This window comes from Berghia stephanieae, chromosome 2 (genome assembly GCF_034508935.2).
Source record: "Berghia stephanieae isolate SIO BIC M18660-M18661 chromosome 2, UCSD_Bste_1.3, whole genome shotgun sequence".
Lineage (NCBI taxonomy): Eukaryota > Metazoa > Mollusca > Gastropoda > Nudibranchia > Aeolidiidae > Berghia > Berghia stephanieae.
This window is the reverse complement of record NC_088361.1, coordinates 60,064,731-60,082,889: the sequence shown is the minus strand read 5'-3', so window position 1 is coordinate 60,082,889 and position 18,159 is coordinate 60,064,731. Positions and strand designations below refer to the sequence as shown.

Genomic DNA, 18,159 nt, shown 5'->3' with positions numbered 1-18,159 from the left:
AGAGAGGAGGGGAGGGGTCCCAGAAGCTCAGAAGTCTTTTCTGAATTCTTATCAACTGAAACGAATATTTCATCTTTCAAACTTTTCAGCAACATCATCCATGATGCAGGTATTGCTTGTCTTGTATTGGCTAAAGACAACGAAAATAACACTTGGTGAGTTGATTTTGCTGGCTTTTTTGTTGTTGTTGTCCATTTGTTTGTTTGTTTTTTGTTTCTGTTTTTTTTTTTTTTTTTTTTTTGGGGGGGGGGGTTTCTTTTGCTTTGTTTTGTTTTCGGGGTTTTTATTTTATTTTATTTTTTTAATTTTTTTTTGGGGGGGGGGGGGTAGAGAGGTTGTGAGATTATTTGCTTTCAAATACCAGTGCAATGTTGCTGCTTCATTGCCATCAAATGCGGGCTATATCTAAATTGATGAGTCATTGAAAAGATCTTGTTAAAATGGACATCTTAATCAGGCAAGGTGATGGTATTTTGACTGTCACAGACCATGTAAAAATTGTGTAAACATGACTTTAGAATCTTCATCCGCGTCGAATTCTAATGTGATTTGATACCAACCATTGCTAACAAACAAAATTCGTTGATAAATGATAAATTGCTTAGAGAGAGAGAGAGAGAGAGAGAGAGAGAGAGAGAGAGAGAGAGAGAGAGGGGGGGGGGGGGAGAGAGAGAAGGGGGGGGGAGGATAAGCTTGCAAAAAGAAAAAGTTGTGAGTTGAAGATTTTTGCATATCTTTTTATAGTAGTGTTTGAAGTGTTTGGTGCCAAACAAGATTAAACATTACTCTGTGCTAAATATGGACATTGAATATTTTTTTAAAATTACTAATTATGAGCAGTGATAAAACATATTTCCACCAATTCACCATACTGAATGCACTTCACACGTCTATGCGGTCTTGTGAAATGACACATGATCTTTTGACTTTTTGGTCCGTGATCGAGTGGCATAAAGTTGAGTCCTTGGAGAGGTCTCTTTATTCACATTTCTCTTTGTATTCATGCGTGCAATGAATATCCGGGTGATGATAAAAGCTCTGTATCTGTCAGAAAAAAAAAAGAATCTAAGTGCCTTTGGTGGGCTGATAAAATTACTTGTTGCATTTTTCTGTTTTGTTTTTCTATAAGAAGACACAGTAACTGAAGATAATGCATCCATAAGTAAATGGGGTTTTTTTTTCACGGTTTACAGAGTATGAATGTCAGTGCTTTTATATGATGCGCATGAGAGCGAATTTGTCCTGCCGAAGAGGCCAGTGTTTGTAAGATAAATATTCTTTCTTTCACTTAAAAATTTAATGGCTTTAGTAATTTCAATTTATGTGAAAGCCATCTTGTTTATGTCTCAGTCTCTGTGGTTTAAGGGCACAAATGAGATCACTCATGGATCTGGTTGTGAGATCATTGATGGTCCATCTTGAGATCTGCCTCGGATTACTTTGGGATTGTCTTTAGATCCTATCTCAAGAAGGGGATTGTGAAATAAGTGGCTGCCTCTATAAACCCATTTGATTTTGGGACCTTCATATAGTGGTTTGTGGTTTTGCAATAGTTCAGTCGTGTCTGTAATTGTAATTGTAATCCACGACTGAACATGACGAAGTGGAGGGTATTGAGATTAATGTATTCTCTCATTTTTGCTCAATGCTGCAATGAAATGCAAAGGTAGTAGAATGAAAATAGAAAAAAAAGTATAAGAACAATTTAATCCGTGTTACAAATTCAATCGAAAATATTATTATCTAATTCCCAATTTTCTAGGCTTCTGACTGGTTCATTTGACAAGACACTTAAAATTTGGTCTATCGACGGCAAGCTCATTCACAAGCTGGACACATTCCTCTCCACTGTAACGGGTATATGCTACGTTCCCCGTAACAAGACAGTATGGGCAGCAGGAGGCACTTTCTATGCGAGCATGTTTGATCCCAAGTCTGGGGACAATGTAAGTGTAAAAATGAATCAGTTTTGTCTTTATATAAATAGGTCTGAATTGGAAGATTGTAGATTACGATGTAATTTATTTTTGAAATGATGTTTCTATGATGTATATGACTTCTGAATCTCGATTTTCAATGGTGACTTATATTGAAGTTTACCCTATCACTTTTTAGCATTTATTTACTAAATTGATTCATTTCCATTTCTTCTGTAGGTCTCAGACTTTATTGGTACATTTGCAACACAGGAGGAGGAAAAGTATCATCTCCAAGTTTTAAAATTCTTTCCTGAATTGAATCAGGTTGTGGGTGAGTCGAGTGTAGAGATTAATATCAAAATAAAATTTTCAGTTTACATCTACAAACACAATGGAGAATTTAGTTTATTGTCTATCTTAGGTAAATTGATGAATGGAAAAAACGACCAACTTTTGGGTTAGTTTTTTGTCGGTTTTGTTGTTGTTGTTGTTGTTGTTGTTCTTCTTCTTCTTCTTCTTCTTCTTCTTCTTCTTCTTCTTCTTCTTCTTCTTCTTCTTCTTCTTCTTCTTCTTCTTCTTCTTCTTCTTCTTCTTCTTCTTCTTCTTCTTCTTCTTCTTGTTCTTCTTCTTCTTCTTCTTCTTCTTCTTCTTCTTCTTCTTCTTCTTCTTCTTCTTCTTCTTCTTCTTCTTGTTCTTGTTCTTCTTGTTCTTCTTCTTGTTGTTCTTCCTCTTCTTCTTCTTCTTCTTCTTCTTCTTCTTCTTCTTCTTCTTCTTCTTCTTCTTCTTCTTCTTCTTCTTCTTCTTCTTCTTCTTCTTCTTCTTCTTCTTCTTCTTCTTTTTCTTCTTCTTCTCCTTTTGCTTGTTTTGTTTTGTTTATTTTTGGGGTTTTTTTTAGAGGGGGGGGGGGGGGGTTCTTTATCTTTTAGGTTGTTTGTTTTGTTTTGTTTTTGTTTTGCTTGTTTGTTTTTTTTTTTTGTTGTTTCCTTTTATTGTTACGCATTGTTTCCTTTTTATTATGCTTTTTCTCTGCTTTGATTCTCTTTTCTTTTTTCTGTTTTTTTCGGGGGGGGGGGGGGGGGGGGGGCTGGTATTGTTTGTTTTGTTTTGATTTCTCCTTTTTTCTTCGCTTTGTTTTGTTTTGTTTTGTTTTTAATTTTTGTTTGGGAGGGGGGGGGGGGTAATTTTTGTTTGGGGGGGGGGGGGGGGGGTGATTTGTGTTTCCTTTGTTTATTGCTTTATTGGTTTTTGTTTAGGGGGGGGGGGGTTGCTTTTTAAAAATAAAATTTATTTCTTGTTTTTGTTTTGCTTGTTTTTCGGGTTTTTTAAAATGTTGTTTCCTTTTTTTTCTCTTTTTCTCTGCTTTGATTTTTCTCTTTTTTTATTGGGGGGGAGGGGGGTTAGGTTTTGTTTAGTGTTGCTGCGTTAATTTTTTTTTGGGGGGGGGGGGGGGGTGGGTCATGGACAGCTATAATGTCGTAGACTGAGGTTCTGTTGAAAATGATCGTTTTGCAAAAGCCGCTCTGTTTATTAATCATTGTAAATTATGTTGGGTTGTTGGATTTGCCCTGAGAGGTGGAAATAATTTTTAGATATTTATGTTTTTGAATGTGTGATATTTTTAGAGAGAGAGAGAGAGAGAGAGAGAGAGAGAGAGAGAGAGAGAGAGAGAGAGAGAGTGTGTGTATGTGTTTATTTGTATGTGTGTTCGTGTTTTGCTTTTTTTTTTGTTCTTTTTTTTTTTTGGTGTGTTTTATTATCAATTCAGAATTATGACTTTATATGAAAAATAAATAAGAAAAATTTAGAAGTTTTTATTCAATTAGAAAATAAATTAATCAATGTCTTTTTTTTTTGAGTTTTGTTGTTGAGGAAAAGTTCTTTCGTTGTCATGATTTTGATTTCACTGTTTCAATTTAAATGTATTTCATTTTTCTTAGCTTCCACCAGTCGCAGACATTTGATGGTATGGAAATACAATTCATCAGGATGTGTCACAACGTTGACATGTAAATCTCCCATGGAGAGTTTGTGTTATAGTAAGTAAAAATTACACAAACAGGACTTGACTGCCTACATTTTTGCCAATCTGTCTCTATCATTTGTCTCTCTACTCATCTACAATCTCAGATACCAATCTAATCTATTTGTCAGTCTATTACCTGATTAACATAGTGGGTGACGATAATGATTTTATGTTGATGTAAATAATGATGATGATGATGATGATGATAATGATGTGAAGATGTGGATTTGCTTTAATTTCTACTGACTTAAAGCAAATTTTATTTTATAAGGTGGGCAAAAAAGGGGAAGAATTTTAGCAGGCTGCAACTTATATATATAATAATAATAATAATAATAATCTTTATTGTCCAAATTAAAGGCAATTCATGTGAGGTAAACAATGCTCAGTTTGGTTCATGGTATGAACATCAACACATTTACAAATACAGACACAGCCATACACGAACATACACGCTTGCACATTGTTTCTACACGTGTATACAAAAGAAATGAGCGTACATACAAACACATATACATACATACATACATACATACATACATACATACATGCAGACATACATACAAACCAGCATATCATCGTATATGCATGCCTACATTCATACATACATACATACATACATACATACATACATACATACATACATACATACATACATACATATATACATACACACAGACACACACACAGACAGATAGAACGATACGATATATTTGCTGGGACAGCAGATAACCATATTATAAATATAGTGTCTTATATTAAGAAGAAGATGGCAATGATTGTGATGATGATGATGATGATGATGATGATGATGATGATGATGATGATGATGATGATGACTACGATAATGATGATGATGATGATGATGATGATGATGATGATGATGATGATGATGATGATGATGATGATGATGATAACGACGGCGGCAATGTCGATGATGATGATTCACGACACTGCTTCTCGTTATTTTCATTGGTTGTCTCATTTTTCCACAGAAGATTTGTTAATTAATTTTATGGCGGTTGGAATGAAGGTTGTCTTATGTCGATTTGTCCGACATTTTGCTTCTAGATACCGTCTTCCGGAGCGCAGAAGTTGGAATTTTTCGTTCAGCGGATGCCTCTTTTCGTTGATAATGTTAAAAGATTTCTTCTCAACTGCATTAATATAAGTTGTGTCAAGGCTTCTAAGGTCTGTGTTAATTATTTTTGAAGCCTCTCTGAGGGTTCTATGTAGTTTGGATTTTTCTTTTGTTCCACAGCTTCCATACCACGTTGTGATGCCAAACGAAACGATACTCAATATTAATGACTTGTAGATTTGTATCATGGTCTTTCTGTTCACATTGAAAGACCTTAATTTTCTGAGTATATACAAGCGCTGGTTACATTTTTTGATGACATTGTTGGTGTGCGATTCAAATCTTAGACTGTTATCTATAATTACACCAAGGTATTTAAACGTTTCAACAGTTTCAACCGCCTGATTGTTAATTTTTGTTATTTGTCTTGCTCTTTTTCCTATTTTTCTGTGATCAAACAGTTGTTCCTTTGTTTTTGTTACATTGAGCTCTAGACAGTTATCGGCACACCATTTGCTGAATTTACTAACTTGCTCAGTGTATTTAAATTCGGAGACGGAATCATTGAGCAGGCCGAGTATTGCGGTGTCATCAGCATACTTGATGAGTTGGCAGTTATCAAAGCTAGCCACACAATCGTTTGTATAGAGGATGTAAAGTAGAGGTGAGCTTACACACCCTTGTGGGCATCCGTTTGAAAGAGTTTTTACTGATGATATATTTGAGCCTATTCTGACATGTTGGGGGCGATCGATGAGAAAGTTGTTATACCAGTTGATGAGGTAATGGGGAAGGTTTAGAGCATGCAGTTTACTAATTAATATGTTGGTTTTCATGGCATTAAAGGCAGACGAAAAATCGACGTATAGGATTCGGCAGTAGTTGGCGGGTGAAACATCCAAGTGATTTGATATTGAATGCATCACTGTGAGGAGTGCGTCTTCCACACTAAGATTTTGTTGGTAGGCAAACTGATATGGATCAAGTATGTGTTGGTCATATATAAATTGCAACAGCTCTCTTTTCAGAATCTTTTCCAGACATTTCATAATAATTGATGTTAAAGCAACAGGTCTATAATCATTCAGCTGAGTTGGTGGATTCTTTTTGGGTACTGGAATTATAGTCGATGTTTTCCATATAATTGGGATTTTCTGTTCATCTATTGAACGTTGGAAAATAGGCAAGAAAGGGACAGCTAGTTGGTTGTTACAGTTTGAAATGAGTTCCCCACTAAGTCCATCTGGACCTGGTGCTTATATATGCAGGTTTTAAAAGTAATTTGAACAGTATGATAAAAATTGCATCTCAAAACTTTACAGAAACTTGAGATTTGAGCATTTAAATTGAGCAATATCCACTAATCGTGCTCAGAGCGATCTACTTGGTCTTTTTGATATTTGTCTTTGTTTGTTTTTTGTTGTTGTTTTATTTTTTTGTTATGTTTTGTTTTTGTTTTTTTGGTTGTTTTTGTTTGTTTTTGTTGTTTTTTTTTTTTTTTTGGGGGGGAGGTTTTTTTTTACAAGATTACTCATTGTTGGCATACCTACAGCTTTTTTGTAATTTTCTCCATTTTTTAAAGATACGAGATTGTTTAGTTTTTCATCTGGATTCCTATTTTTCTATCGTTTAATTTTAATCATAGTAACAGGCTTCGATCTGCCCACTACAACAAATCACATAATTAATATCCGGTTTAGTCATATTTATATCCATTATGTTTAGTTTTTTATGCATCTCACGTACTTTATTAGTCAGTTTCTTAGATTTCAATAAAACTTTGGGCATTTGCTAACATATGATTGTTCAAAATGTTCATTCATTTTCTCGTTATGACGTTTTGCCTATGAGTTATGCAGCTACAAGTCATCAGAGTTAGGACTCTTTTTTGTTGGCAAGATATATTTATACTGATTATCGATTATATTTTAGAACAATATAATATAAATAACATTTTTCTCTCACAGCATCCAAAGTACCAATTCTTATATTCAGTGGGGACCATGATGGCGTCATTATCAAGTGGGAGCGGATGCAATCAAACCATTTTATGTACAGGTGACTAGAAATTAAAGTAATTTTCAATGAAATAAATAAAATTCCCTTTATTCATCCCATATGGGAAATTTGTTTCTAGGGTCACTTCCACGGGAAGACTGGAATAACCCAGGCGTCAGGGGCCACAAAGCTCAGTGATGGGCGATCGAACACAGTACCTTTCGGGTACAAAGCAAAGGCTGTACCACTGAGCCACACTGTCCCCTAACTCTGTCACCATAAAATCCAAATCCATAGATAATTTTCTAGTCTAAATTAACAATGTTTTTCTATCTCAATAAGATGTGATAAGAAACTGTCGAAAAAGTTAGTGAAAATATTGTTTTTAACTTTCTATTGGATCTTGTTGTATGTTAACCATACTGGATCAATTCTATAATATTTTGAAATACTAATTTATTGAGGGGAAAACGTGGAAGAAATCTCTTTGTACAACACATCTTAAATGCAAACTTCAAAAACTTACCATTAAGTAGTTCTCCAGTTCTATGAGCACATAAAAGCTGGGATGATCTGGTTTCCAGAGTCAAACGAATCCTAACATTAATTTTTTTTAACTCTTTGGATAGGATACTGGTCTATTGAAAGGTTATGTGGCTATGTGGTCTTGTGGTATGACACTCGCTTTCGGATCGGAAGGTCCTGTGTTCGAGCCTCGCATTTGGCGCATAGTTGAGTCCTTGGAAAAGGCTCTCTACTCACTTTCTCTCACCATACTCAGGTGTAAAATGAGTACCTGGCCGTTAACAGTGTTGTCTTGTCCAAAAAATTGTAATATTGCCTAACAGGCGTCATGTCCCACATGTTAAATGTTGCTGTTGACCAGGGACCCCTTGTAAAGCGCTTTGAGCACATTTAGTGGATATTGCGCTATGAAAAAGCTCAATTTTAAAAGCTCAATTTTTTATTGAAAAGTTCTGCCGCCAAATCTTATTTAGACCAAGTCACTCCGTCACTGTTTAATGGACAGGGATCCTGACCTCCCATAATGGGCAGGGAGGTACATGCTGTGTCTTCTATCCCCCCCATACCCGTTTTTCAATTGTTTCCTGTCATTGTCTGGGAATGAGATTACTTAGTTTTGTCCTGACCCTTGCCGGAGTTCCTTGTCTGGGAGGGAAACAGTCGAATGTCTAGTTATAGTTTTGGGAGATGATATTTTTTTACTTGTAAATCATCTCTCTGTTATGCATTGTTTTATGTTTAGTTTATTATATGATTGGTAAACATTTGAGTGTATTCCTCTTAGTTGGGACCTGTGCTTGTGTCTGGATGAGACTTTTAGGTGAACTCAAACTAAGTACTTTGACGGTGTGCTTTTGGAATCTACATCTGTTCCCTATTTCAACCAATTCCCCTTTGTCTTACCTTTTCTTTTGTGCTTTAATTGTAATTATAGAACTTTTTACTATCCCATTTTCTTCCTCTTTACTGGCGCTGATATGACCTTAATGTGTTGCAAGCGCCGTAAAACCCTCAAAAACATAAAAACAAACAAAACAATGGACAGGGACATCGGAGAAAAGAATAACTTTGTGGTTTCAAACCAGGTTTGTTTGATTGGGAGTGAAGTCCTATGCCAATTGAGCTACCAAGACATTCAAGAAGCCCAAGAGATTCATTGTTATTGAAAACATACGAGGACTATGTCATTAAAGGCGTGTGGCATGTCGTGTGAATTTTGATATGATCTCTGTGAATCGGCTATTATGAAAATGAAATTTGCTACATTACATATCGATTTATACAAAACAAGACCTTTGAATTTCCCATTGAAAATGGACACAATCCTACTAGGTGTCAGCTTTTACTCAAAAGTTTAGTTTGCCAAATAAAATGTGATCCAAATGCACATATGAATATACTAATTTCTGACATTTAATTTTAATACACTCAATTCTTTTTTTTTATCTAGTAAAGAAACATTCAAATTGAGCGATTCGAAATTGAAGAAAAAGAAACGGGCTGGCAGCAAGGCAAGAGAACTGATGTTACAACAGCAATACCACAGCGAGAATATGGCACAAGAAGGCCAAGAAAATGGGGGATCAGCTAAAAAGATCCGAAGTCATTATGCTTTCAACAAACCCATCATACCCCCGGTAAGGCTTTTTTATACATTATTTATCTTTACTATTGTTGCACCCCTTGTTTGTTTATGGAATACACCGACATAATGTGTTTGGATGGGGGAATTCAAAGTAAATAGATGAAAACACTTATTTATTTAAATATTTTCACAATATGTTTGTGTAAATATTTTCACATTGCGTTTGTGTGTTGTAAAGCTTTTAAAGGATTTTCTCAATTAAACAACTTTAAAATATTGATATTCATAGATGTGACATCCATTTATTATACGGCATTTATTGTAATATTTGTAGAATCTCCAGAAAGAGATCCAAACTAACAACTTAGATTTTTAAATCAGCCATGACAAGCTCAAGAAATAATGAGGTTTATTTTTAGCATAGTTTTAAAGGAATTTTGGGGGGAGGGATCAAATCATCCAAAATCAAATTTGAAAATTGAAACAATGATAATGTTTTGTTAATGAAAGTATCAAGATTAAAGAATTGGGATGAAAAATTCCTACAGGCAAAAAATAAAGATGTATGGCATTTGTCCCACCTTTCTTCAGTGCAAACCTTGTTCTAGTGTAAAAAGTATCCAGAAAGAAAAACATATTTGTTGTATTTTTAAAAAGCCACATATGTAGTTTCGGTACTGCCATAAGTTTCCTTCTGACTTCCTTGTGTAATTATGGAAGTCAGTTTGTGACCGTCTTTTGCTAGTGAACTATTTAAAATACATGTTCTCAATATTCAAACGCTATATTCTGTCTTTATCCTGCAAAAGTTTTTCATCGTTTACCATATTGTCAAACTGGACTGGACTTTATTAAATGTTTACAATTCAAAATGTATAAATTGCTTTTTAAAACTTTTCAAATATGTTGGTTGTGTGAAAAGATCACGAAAATGTGATGAAATTGATATTCTAGATAAAAGTAGAATAAGTTGTTTACCTAATTTTTACCCAACTAGATAAAAGTTTGACGGTTTTAGTTTAAATTTTACAATTTGTTTAAAAATTTGTTTATCTTTATTTTGTTATAATTTACTATATGTGCACTGTGTTGGTTTACACTGTGTGATGATTGTGCAAGTGTGGCTGCTACACGTTTATCTACGTTTTAAAAACGCTTATTAATGTTTACTTTTTTTTCGTGGAGGAAAGAAGGAAAGATATATCATTTGATATACTACTAAGGTTGATCAATATGATGTGCCTGGTTTGAAAATGGAAAGAAAAATATCTACATGTCATTAAAAAAAAAACAAAAAAAACGTAAGCTTTTATTTATCGCAATATCCACTAAATGTGCTCAAAGCACTTTACAAAGGGTCCTTAACCAACAGCAACACATAACATGTATAATGAGACATGTCGCCAGTACAATTTTTTTCTGATGGAGACAATGCTGTTAATGGCCAGGCACTCATTTTATACCTGGGTATGGTGAGAGAATGTGAGTAAAGAGCCTTTTCCAAGGACTCAACTATGCGCCAACAAGGCTCGAACCCAGGATCTTCTGAAACCGAGTGTCATACAACAAGACCACATAGCCGCACTACATTACAGATTTTATTCACATAAATCCCATTAATTTTCAGTTAAAGGCGCTAAAACTTTGTAGTTGCCACATCTGGTTGCCTACGAAGTCAAAAGTCATTTCTTCGAGCAATGTGATTATAAATTAGAGCATTGCAGACTTGATTATAACTGACATCAAAATTTCCCCATGAGTTGTCACGAAGTGCAAAATCTAAACAATAATTTAGGCAAGGTTGCACTGGATTGATGTGCCAAAGTGCAATATGACTTTTAGTGCCAATGTGTCTGCAAGAGTTTTCACGTTGGTTGGATAATTATGTTCTGTTATTGTGGTCACTAATCGTGTAATAATAATAATAATAATAATAATAATAATAATAATAATAATAATAATAATAATAATAATAATAATAATAATAATAATAATAATAATAATAATAATAAAATAATAGTAATAATAAAAATAATAATAATAATAATAATAATTATTATTATTATTATTATTATTATTATTATTATTATTATTATTATTATTATTATTATTATTATTATTATTATTATTATTATTACTATTATAATAATGATATAAGCAATTTTAGAGCGCTTTGTCATGTATGTAACAATCTCTAAGCATTCCATATAAATGGCTTACTATGTAAAAGGCCATACCATTATAAATAAAAGAAACGTATCATGTCCAATGGACACATTCTATGATTAATAATCTACAAAGGGGAAAGGTAAAATTCGTTCCAGCTTTAAACGCATCAAGGAACTTTGAACATCTAAGTAGAAGTGGAAAGGAATTCCAGAAATGGGGTGCTGAGAAGTCAAAGGAATGCTCACCGATTTTGTCGTTTACTCTTGGCTTGATTAAGAGACGTATGTCTTTCATGGATATGAGGAGTCTACTAGGAATTAAGATGTTCAATAGTTCCCTGATGTGAAAGGTTACAAAAATGGATGGTTTTATAGACAGTCGTGCATTTCTAATAGCAGCCAGTGTATCTGGTGAAGAAGAGATTATGCAGATGTAAATTTATCTTTCCTAAAGATCAATCTAGCAGCATTGTTTGTAGACCTTGGACACTTTTAATGAGTTCTTTAGATGCATGGGCCAATAGAAAATTACAGTTGTCTAATTTAGAAAGGTCTATAGCATTAACTAATAATTAGCTATGTAGATAGGACGTGACGAATTTTTTCTACGATTTTCTTAATCTCATTTTTTAAATTCCTGATAAGATGATTGTTATGAAGAGAGTTGGAAAGTCAAAACAGACACCATTTTTTTAGCACCGAAGGCAATATCAATATTTCCACCAAGGGTAATATTAATTGTAACATTTTTTTCAGTGATGGTTGGTGTTCTTTTTATCAAAACTTTTATTTCATTGAGTTTTAATATATTCTGATTAATCAATTTTTAAAAATCTTTAAACAATTTTATAAATATGGCTATCAAAATCTGCAGTCATTAAAGAACTATTTATCTGGATATCGGCATCATTGAAATGAAATGACATATATGTTAAGCAATAAAACATAAGAGGCTGTATATAAATAGTAATGAGGAGAGGACCTAGCACTGAGTCCTGGGACGCTTCGAATTTCAGATTTGTTTATATGCGGTTTGATACCATTAACCATGACAGATAAGAGTCAAATCATGACAGGAAATTCCACCTATACACAGTGTCTTGTTTAGACGCATCAGCATAATGTCATTGTCAATGGTTTCAAACGCTGCAGACAGATCCAGCAGACAAAATACATTTGCTTTTTTTGGAATCAGCATTCTTGATGAGGTCACTGAAGATTCTGAAGAGTGTTGTCTCTGTACTATGGCCTTTCCTGGATGCCCATTGAAATGTCCTTCTAAGTACATTCATTTTGAGGTGGATTAGAAGCTGGTGTAGATTGACGTTCTCTAAAATCTTAGAGATGTAGGCAGTTAATCTGTAAGGTAGTAGTTGTTTTTTTTTAGCTCCTTTAAATACATTTCAAATCGAAGAGAAGTCTTTCATTTGTCATAAATTGGTTACCAGGCGCGGTCTTGTGAAAAAGTGGTATTGTCTCTAGGTGTAAGATCTTTCTAGTAATTTACTATGTCGTCGAGAAATATTTGCCCTTCAATGAATATTAAATTGCTATCAATTATCTCCTCCATGAATACATTAATTTTAATGTTTGTTCCATATAATATATTTCTTAAATGTATATAACTAACCCCCATTTATTGATTGCATCATTTTTCTCAATTAAATAATTGATCCATAATGCCATTATTTTTTACTCAAGTCAAACTATGAGGATAAAGTAAGTGTCGACTTCTTTTTATAATTGTGTTTCGACAACACATTTATCTAAGAAACTACTTTTTACCTTTACCCCTTTAAAATTGATACTTTATAATTTTCTGTTTCTATCTGGAATTTTTTTTGAAACTGAGCTTTCAAAATTGACATCTAACTCCATTGTGGTTGAATTTAATCATTTACGATTATGTAAATGTCTATACCTACCAACTAATGTTTCGCATGACTAATCAAAATCTAAAACATGTCCATTTTAGACTCACTAAAGTCTTTTAATCGTTTTATTTGGGTATTTATTGAAACATCATCTACATATTACTCAAATATTTAAATATTTTTGCTATATATTGTCACCAGTCAGGCACACTGAATTACAAGGTTGATAAATGTTGAGAAATAGTCGAGAGTTCAATCAAGTCCTTCAGTTTTTTAAGGATAATAACTTTATGCTCTGGGTAGTTTTGTATGCAGTTTTGTATGCATAAAAATATATATTTTAAAAGAGAATTTTGGTCTAAACTAGTGCCCAGAATCAACTTTTTGTTTATGGTTGTTTTTCGGGAACGTTTTTTATTTTTATTTTTATTTTGTTTCTACAGAAATCATCTATGTATATCTGTTTTTCTGCTAAATTTGAATTTGAATTCACATTTTAAGATATCGTTTCTAAACTATTTTATACATAAGTATAACTTATTGAGGTACAGACGAAATTGGGCAATCTTAAAAAGATACTAAAACGGTGGTATGGGTAGCCAATAGCGTTGTTTCTTTCTTCTATTTTCTTTAATATTTCTATGCGATTTATTGTTTGAAAATATGTTTTACATCATTCTTCGAATTGTCAAATTAATGTTATCTGGATAAAAAATAAAAAACCTCATCAGTAAATAGTTGCATGTGATTATTAGGTAGATTCTACTATACTTAATCTGTCAAATGTTTACACATCACTCTCAAATAGCTGGCGGTTAAGGTTTGAGAGATCTTTTGCAGTGCATGTTATCTTTAATGAGATAATTTTAGACAAAAATATAGCTATACCTTAATCTTTAATGAGATGATTTAGGAAAAAAATATAGCTATACCTTAATTTTTATTTTCGTTTTTTTTAAAAGCGGGATAGAAAAAAGAGCCCAATACATCAACTCGTGTAACTCAACCATGCTTATCGCTGTCAAAGAAATTTCGTCTATTAGCATTATATCTATCGTTGAAGCCAAGAATAAGTATGATATTCGTCAGCTTTACATACAATTTTCCATAAACTACCAGTAGCTTCATGTCGTTTTTTGTAAAAGACTTTTTGAACAGAAGTTTTTATTTTCGATTTTGATTTTTAAGTCATTCACCGTGCCTGAATTCATATCTTTCTGAATTTTTGAGTTCTTATATTATTTTTTTTTGCGTTTCTAAATTATTATTGTTTCCTTTTTATTTTTAGAAGGCATTTGTATTTGTGTGTGTTATAGATTGAAAATGATTACTATGGAATCACTTTTGAACTAAAAATTAGAATAGCACTAACTTTTAATCGTTTTTAATATCCTAATTGTATCTTATCTATTGATGTCAGATTACTTGTATAGTTAATTGTACCTTCCTTTCTAGTTGGTTGTCAAATTGCCCTTTAAAATAGTAAATAGACACAATAAAGCGATGACTTGCTTATTTTATAATATCATTGAGCTATTGTTTACATAAGAAAGCAAGTGAATGCATGCCTTGTAATTCTCTCTCAATTGATTATTATTCCCACACGACCACTAAGCTTAAGACATTGCCTATATCGTGCAAGGATTAGATTGTCTTTTAGTAAAAAGGATCTTTCTATAGAGGCCCTTGCTGCTCTCTTTTCAGAAGTTAAGACAATCTCTGATAGCAAGTCTCTCATGAAACATCTCAAACAAGAGATCTTTGAAAGTATATATGTATCGTTTTAAAATTAGTATACAACTCCTGTACTTTAATCTGTTTTTAAAACGAAAATTTTATATTCACGTAAATGTAATGATGTTCTGATTTATTATTAGAGGATGATCAGTGTTAGTGTGTATATGTGCACATGTGTATGTGTGTGTGTTTGTGTGTGTGTATGTGTGTGTGTGTGTGTGTGTTTGTAGCGTAAAATTAAATTATGAAGCGGTTCGGATGTGACGCTTTGTGGTCTTGTACTATTATTTGTATGTCCTTAGTTTGAGTTCCACTGTGATTGTAGCAAAAGGCGAATCCTTGGAGAAGGCTCTTTACTCACATGCTCTCATTGTACTCGAGTGCAAAATGAGTACATGACAGTTACATAACAGTGTTTCTCTTTTTTTTTTAAAAATGAAATTGTAAGAAAAAGACTGCCGTACAGGCGTCGTGTCTCATCCTGCATGTTGAGTGTTGTAAAGCTATTGGAGCACATTTAGCCAATATTGTGCTATATAAGAGGTCGCGTTTTTGAAAGGGTGTTGATTATTAAACTAATTTGAGTATTGCATTATTATTATTATTGTTATTATTATTATTATGATTATTATTATTATCATTATTATTATTATTATTATTATTATTATTATTATTATTATTATTATTATTATTAGCATCATCATCATCATCATCATCATCATCATCCTCATTCTCACCATCATCATCATCACTATCATTAACATCTGTAAAAAGGCACCTTTCCCTCCAGCCACACCTCAACCATTATATTTCTTTTGTTGATTAAATTATGTTAATTCTTTCTCGGGCTCTTTTCCTTTCCTCTTTCGCTCTTACATTACCATCCAAAATCAAACTTTATCATTTGTTACATAATTTATTCTATACCAACCATCTTCACACAGATATCCTCTCACAAACATCCCAACACTACAATCATGAAGGTTTTGTTTGTGGAAAGTCTAGATTTACTGTTGGCAGCTTCAGAAGACAGTAATGTGTGTAAGTTATCTATCGATTTACTGCTTTTGTATTATTTCACTCTCTAAAAACTTTAGTTGGCAAATACCTGTCTACTTAACCTAACCAGCGGCCAGCTGAATAATAGCGCTTCGGTCTTGTGGCCAGATATAAAAATTGGACATGTTCCATAGTTGTTATGTTAACTGAAAGTTTGTTGGCATATGTATTAATCAATGTGGTCGAGTCATTGACGCGGTGCTAAGTCGCTCACCTTTGGATTGGGAGGTTGGGGGTTCAGATCATTTAAGATAAAACTTGACAATTCCTTGATTCATTCCTATTGTAATCAATTAAACTGTTTAATTTGACTCGCTCTTATTAATTTGTTATGATTGTTTGTTCAGATTTATATATATATATATATATATATATATATATATATATATATATATATATATATATATATATATATTATATATATCATTGGGATACTAGAAATGTATGTTGAGGGACGGGGGAGAAGGGGGGGGGGTTAATTATTCAAGCACTGGGATAACAGGTGAGGAGACTGATTTTTATTTCACGACATGTCTGGTTCTTATCAAGTGTCTTTTTCTCCTTTACAATCGATGGATTTCTTGGTCTAAGACCACTTCTCGTTGATAGCACTTTATAGTAGACTGACGTCCTGTCCGATCTAGTAAAAATTGTTCTTGTCCATTTTTACGCTAAGAAGTAAGATAACCTTGGGCTTATTGGATTTTACATCTCTAAAGAAAAATATTTTCATGGAGCTATCTTATATGGAGCTATCTTATAATAAAGTATTAAAAGCAGTTAATCCATAAGTCGGCCTATTATTTAAACAATTAAGTTAAATAACCCATATAAAGTAAAACTCCTTATATGTGCAAACAATAATTCCATTACATTGCATTTTTATGATTGATAAGACTATACTTTAACTGAAAAAAAGTATCCTTATAACCACCAGTGTATGGCATAACTCAAAGACAAGAGTCTGGATATCCATAAATGAAAAACGAAGAGAGAAGGTTTGCTTGTGCTGTATTCGAGTCTTCTTCTTCTTCTTCTTCTTCCTCTTCTTCTTCTTCTTCTTCTTCTTCTTCTTCTTCTTCTTCTTCTTCTTCTTCTTCTTCTTCTTCTTCTTCTTCTTCTTCTTCTTCTTCTTCTTCTTCTTCTTCTACTTCTTATTCTTCTTCTTCTTCTTCTTCTTTTTTTTCTTTTTTTTTTTTATTTTATTTTATTTTATTTTTTCCCCCTTTTTTCTATTATGTTTTCGTTTGTATTTTTGGATACTCAAATGAAGTTTCAGCATTCATTTGTTTTACTGCAATTCTAATATCCAGATGTGTGGGGATTTGACAAAGCAGCTGTGCAAGTATTGAAAGACATGCGTCCTCATGACCTTGAAGTCCTCAAACACAAATATGCTGTACTGCTTGATCCCGATTCTACTCTCCTCCCAGAAAATGAATCACAATCTATGGTTGGATGATTTTTTTCCCTCTCTCGTTTATTTATTTAATATGGTATACAGATAAAACAATGGTTTAGTTCAACCTACTTGCACAATTTTTAAAGTGTGATAACAGATCACAAATAATCAGCTTATTTATCATGTAGTTATGGGAAATCTTTTGTGTTCATTTAAGAGTGTTTTTTTTGGCACAGATGTGAGACTACATCAATGAGGTTATCAAACTATTAATAAATATGTGTAGATGTGGATAGATTAAGCTTCCTTGTCTCTTTTCTCTATTGCAGAGATGTATTTGAAGATGTATTTTGCTCTTTAACCTTTTATATTAAAAACTAGGTTGATTATAAAAGATTTGTAAACATTTACAAATTCACATTTTGAACATTTATTTTTGATTTATCAAGCAAGACTAAACGATAAAGAGACATAATTATAATACAATATTTGGCCACAAAGAAGTCAAGCAATATATTTTTTAAAGAGAAAAGTTAACATTCATTACAAAAAATGTAAATTCTTATACATATATATACTTAATTAATATTCCACAGAGCAACGATTCTGTTACAAACCGAGTTGCTGGCTTCATCCTTAAATTCGTCCTTTCAGAGCATCTCAGTTGTGTCACCAGTCTTGTTCTTGTAGGAAGGGATCATGGCATCGATGGAACATTTCTTGTAAGAAAACAGGATACGCCTGTGACACAACATTGTTTTCCCCCAAAGTTTAAAATCTATCTATTC

The 18,159-nt window shown here is 33.0% G+C and overlaps 1 protein-coding gene across 2 annotated transcripts in view; it reads left to right on the top strand.

Moving 5' to 3' along the window:
• LOC144965262 (uncharacterized) overlaps positions 1-18,159 on the top strand; it is a 35,899-nt gene that overhangs the window by 11,302 nt on the left and 6,438 nt on the right. The window contains exons 7-16 of one of the 2 annotated variants that reach the window (XM_078900412.1): positions 90-155; positions 1,763-1,946; positions 2,157-2,250; positions 3,857-3,955; positions 6,991-7,081; positions 8,997-9,183; positions 13,001-13,018; positions 15,855-15,951; positions 17,283-17,422; positions 17,968-18,093. In XM_078900412.1, the coding sequence (XP_078756538.1) occupies positions 90-155; positions 1,763-1,946; positions 2,157-2,250; positions 3,857-3,955; positions 6,991-7,081; positions 8,997-9,183; positions 13,001-13,018; positions 15,855-15,951; positions 17,283-17,422; positions 17,968-18,093 (1,102 nt within the window). The remainder of the gene's footprint in view (positions 1-89; positions 156-1,762; positions 1,947-2,156; positions 2,251-3,856; positions 3,956-6,990; positions 7,082-8,996; positions 9,184-13,000; positions 13,019-15,854; positions 15,952-17,282; positions 17,423-17,967; positions 18,094-18,159) is intronic. The other variant, XM_078900413.1, reaches the window with a different exon arrangement.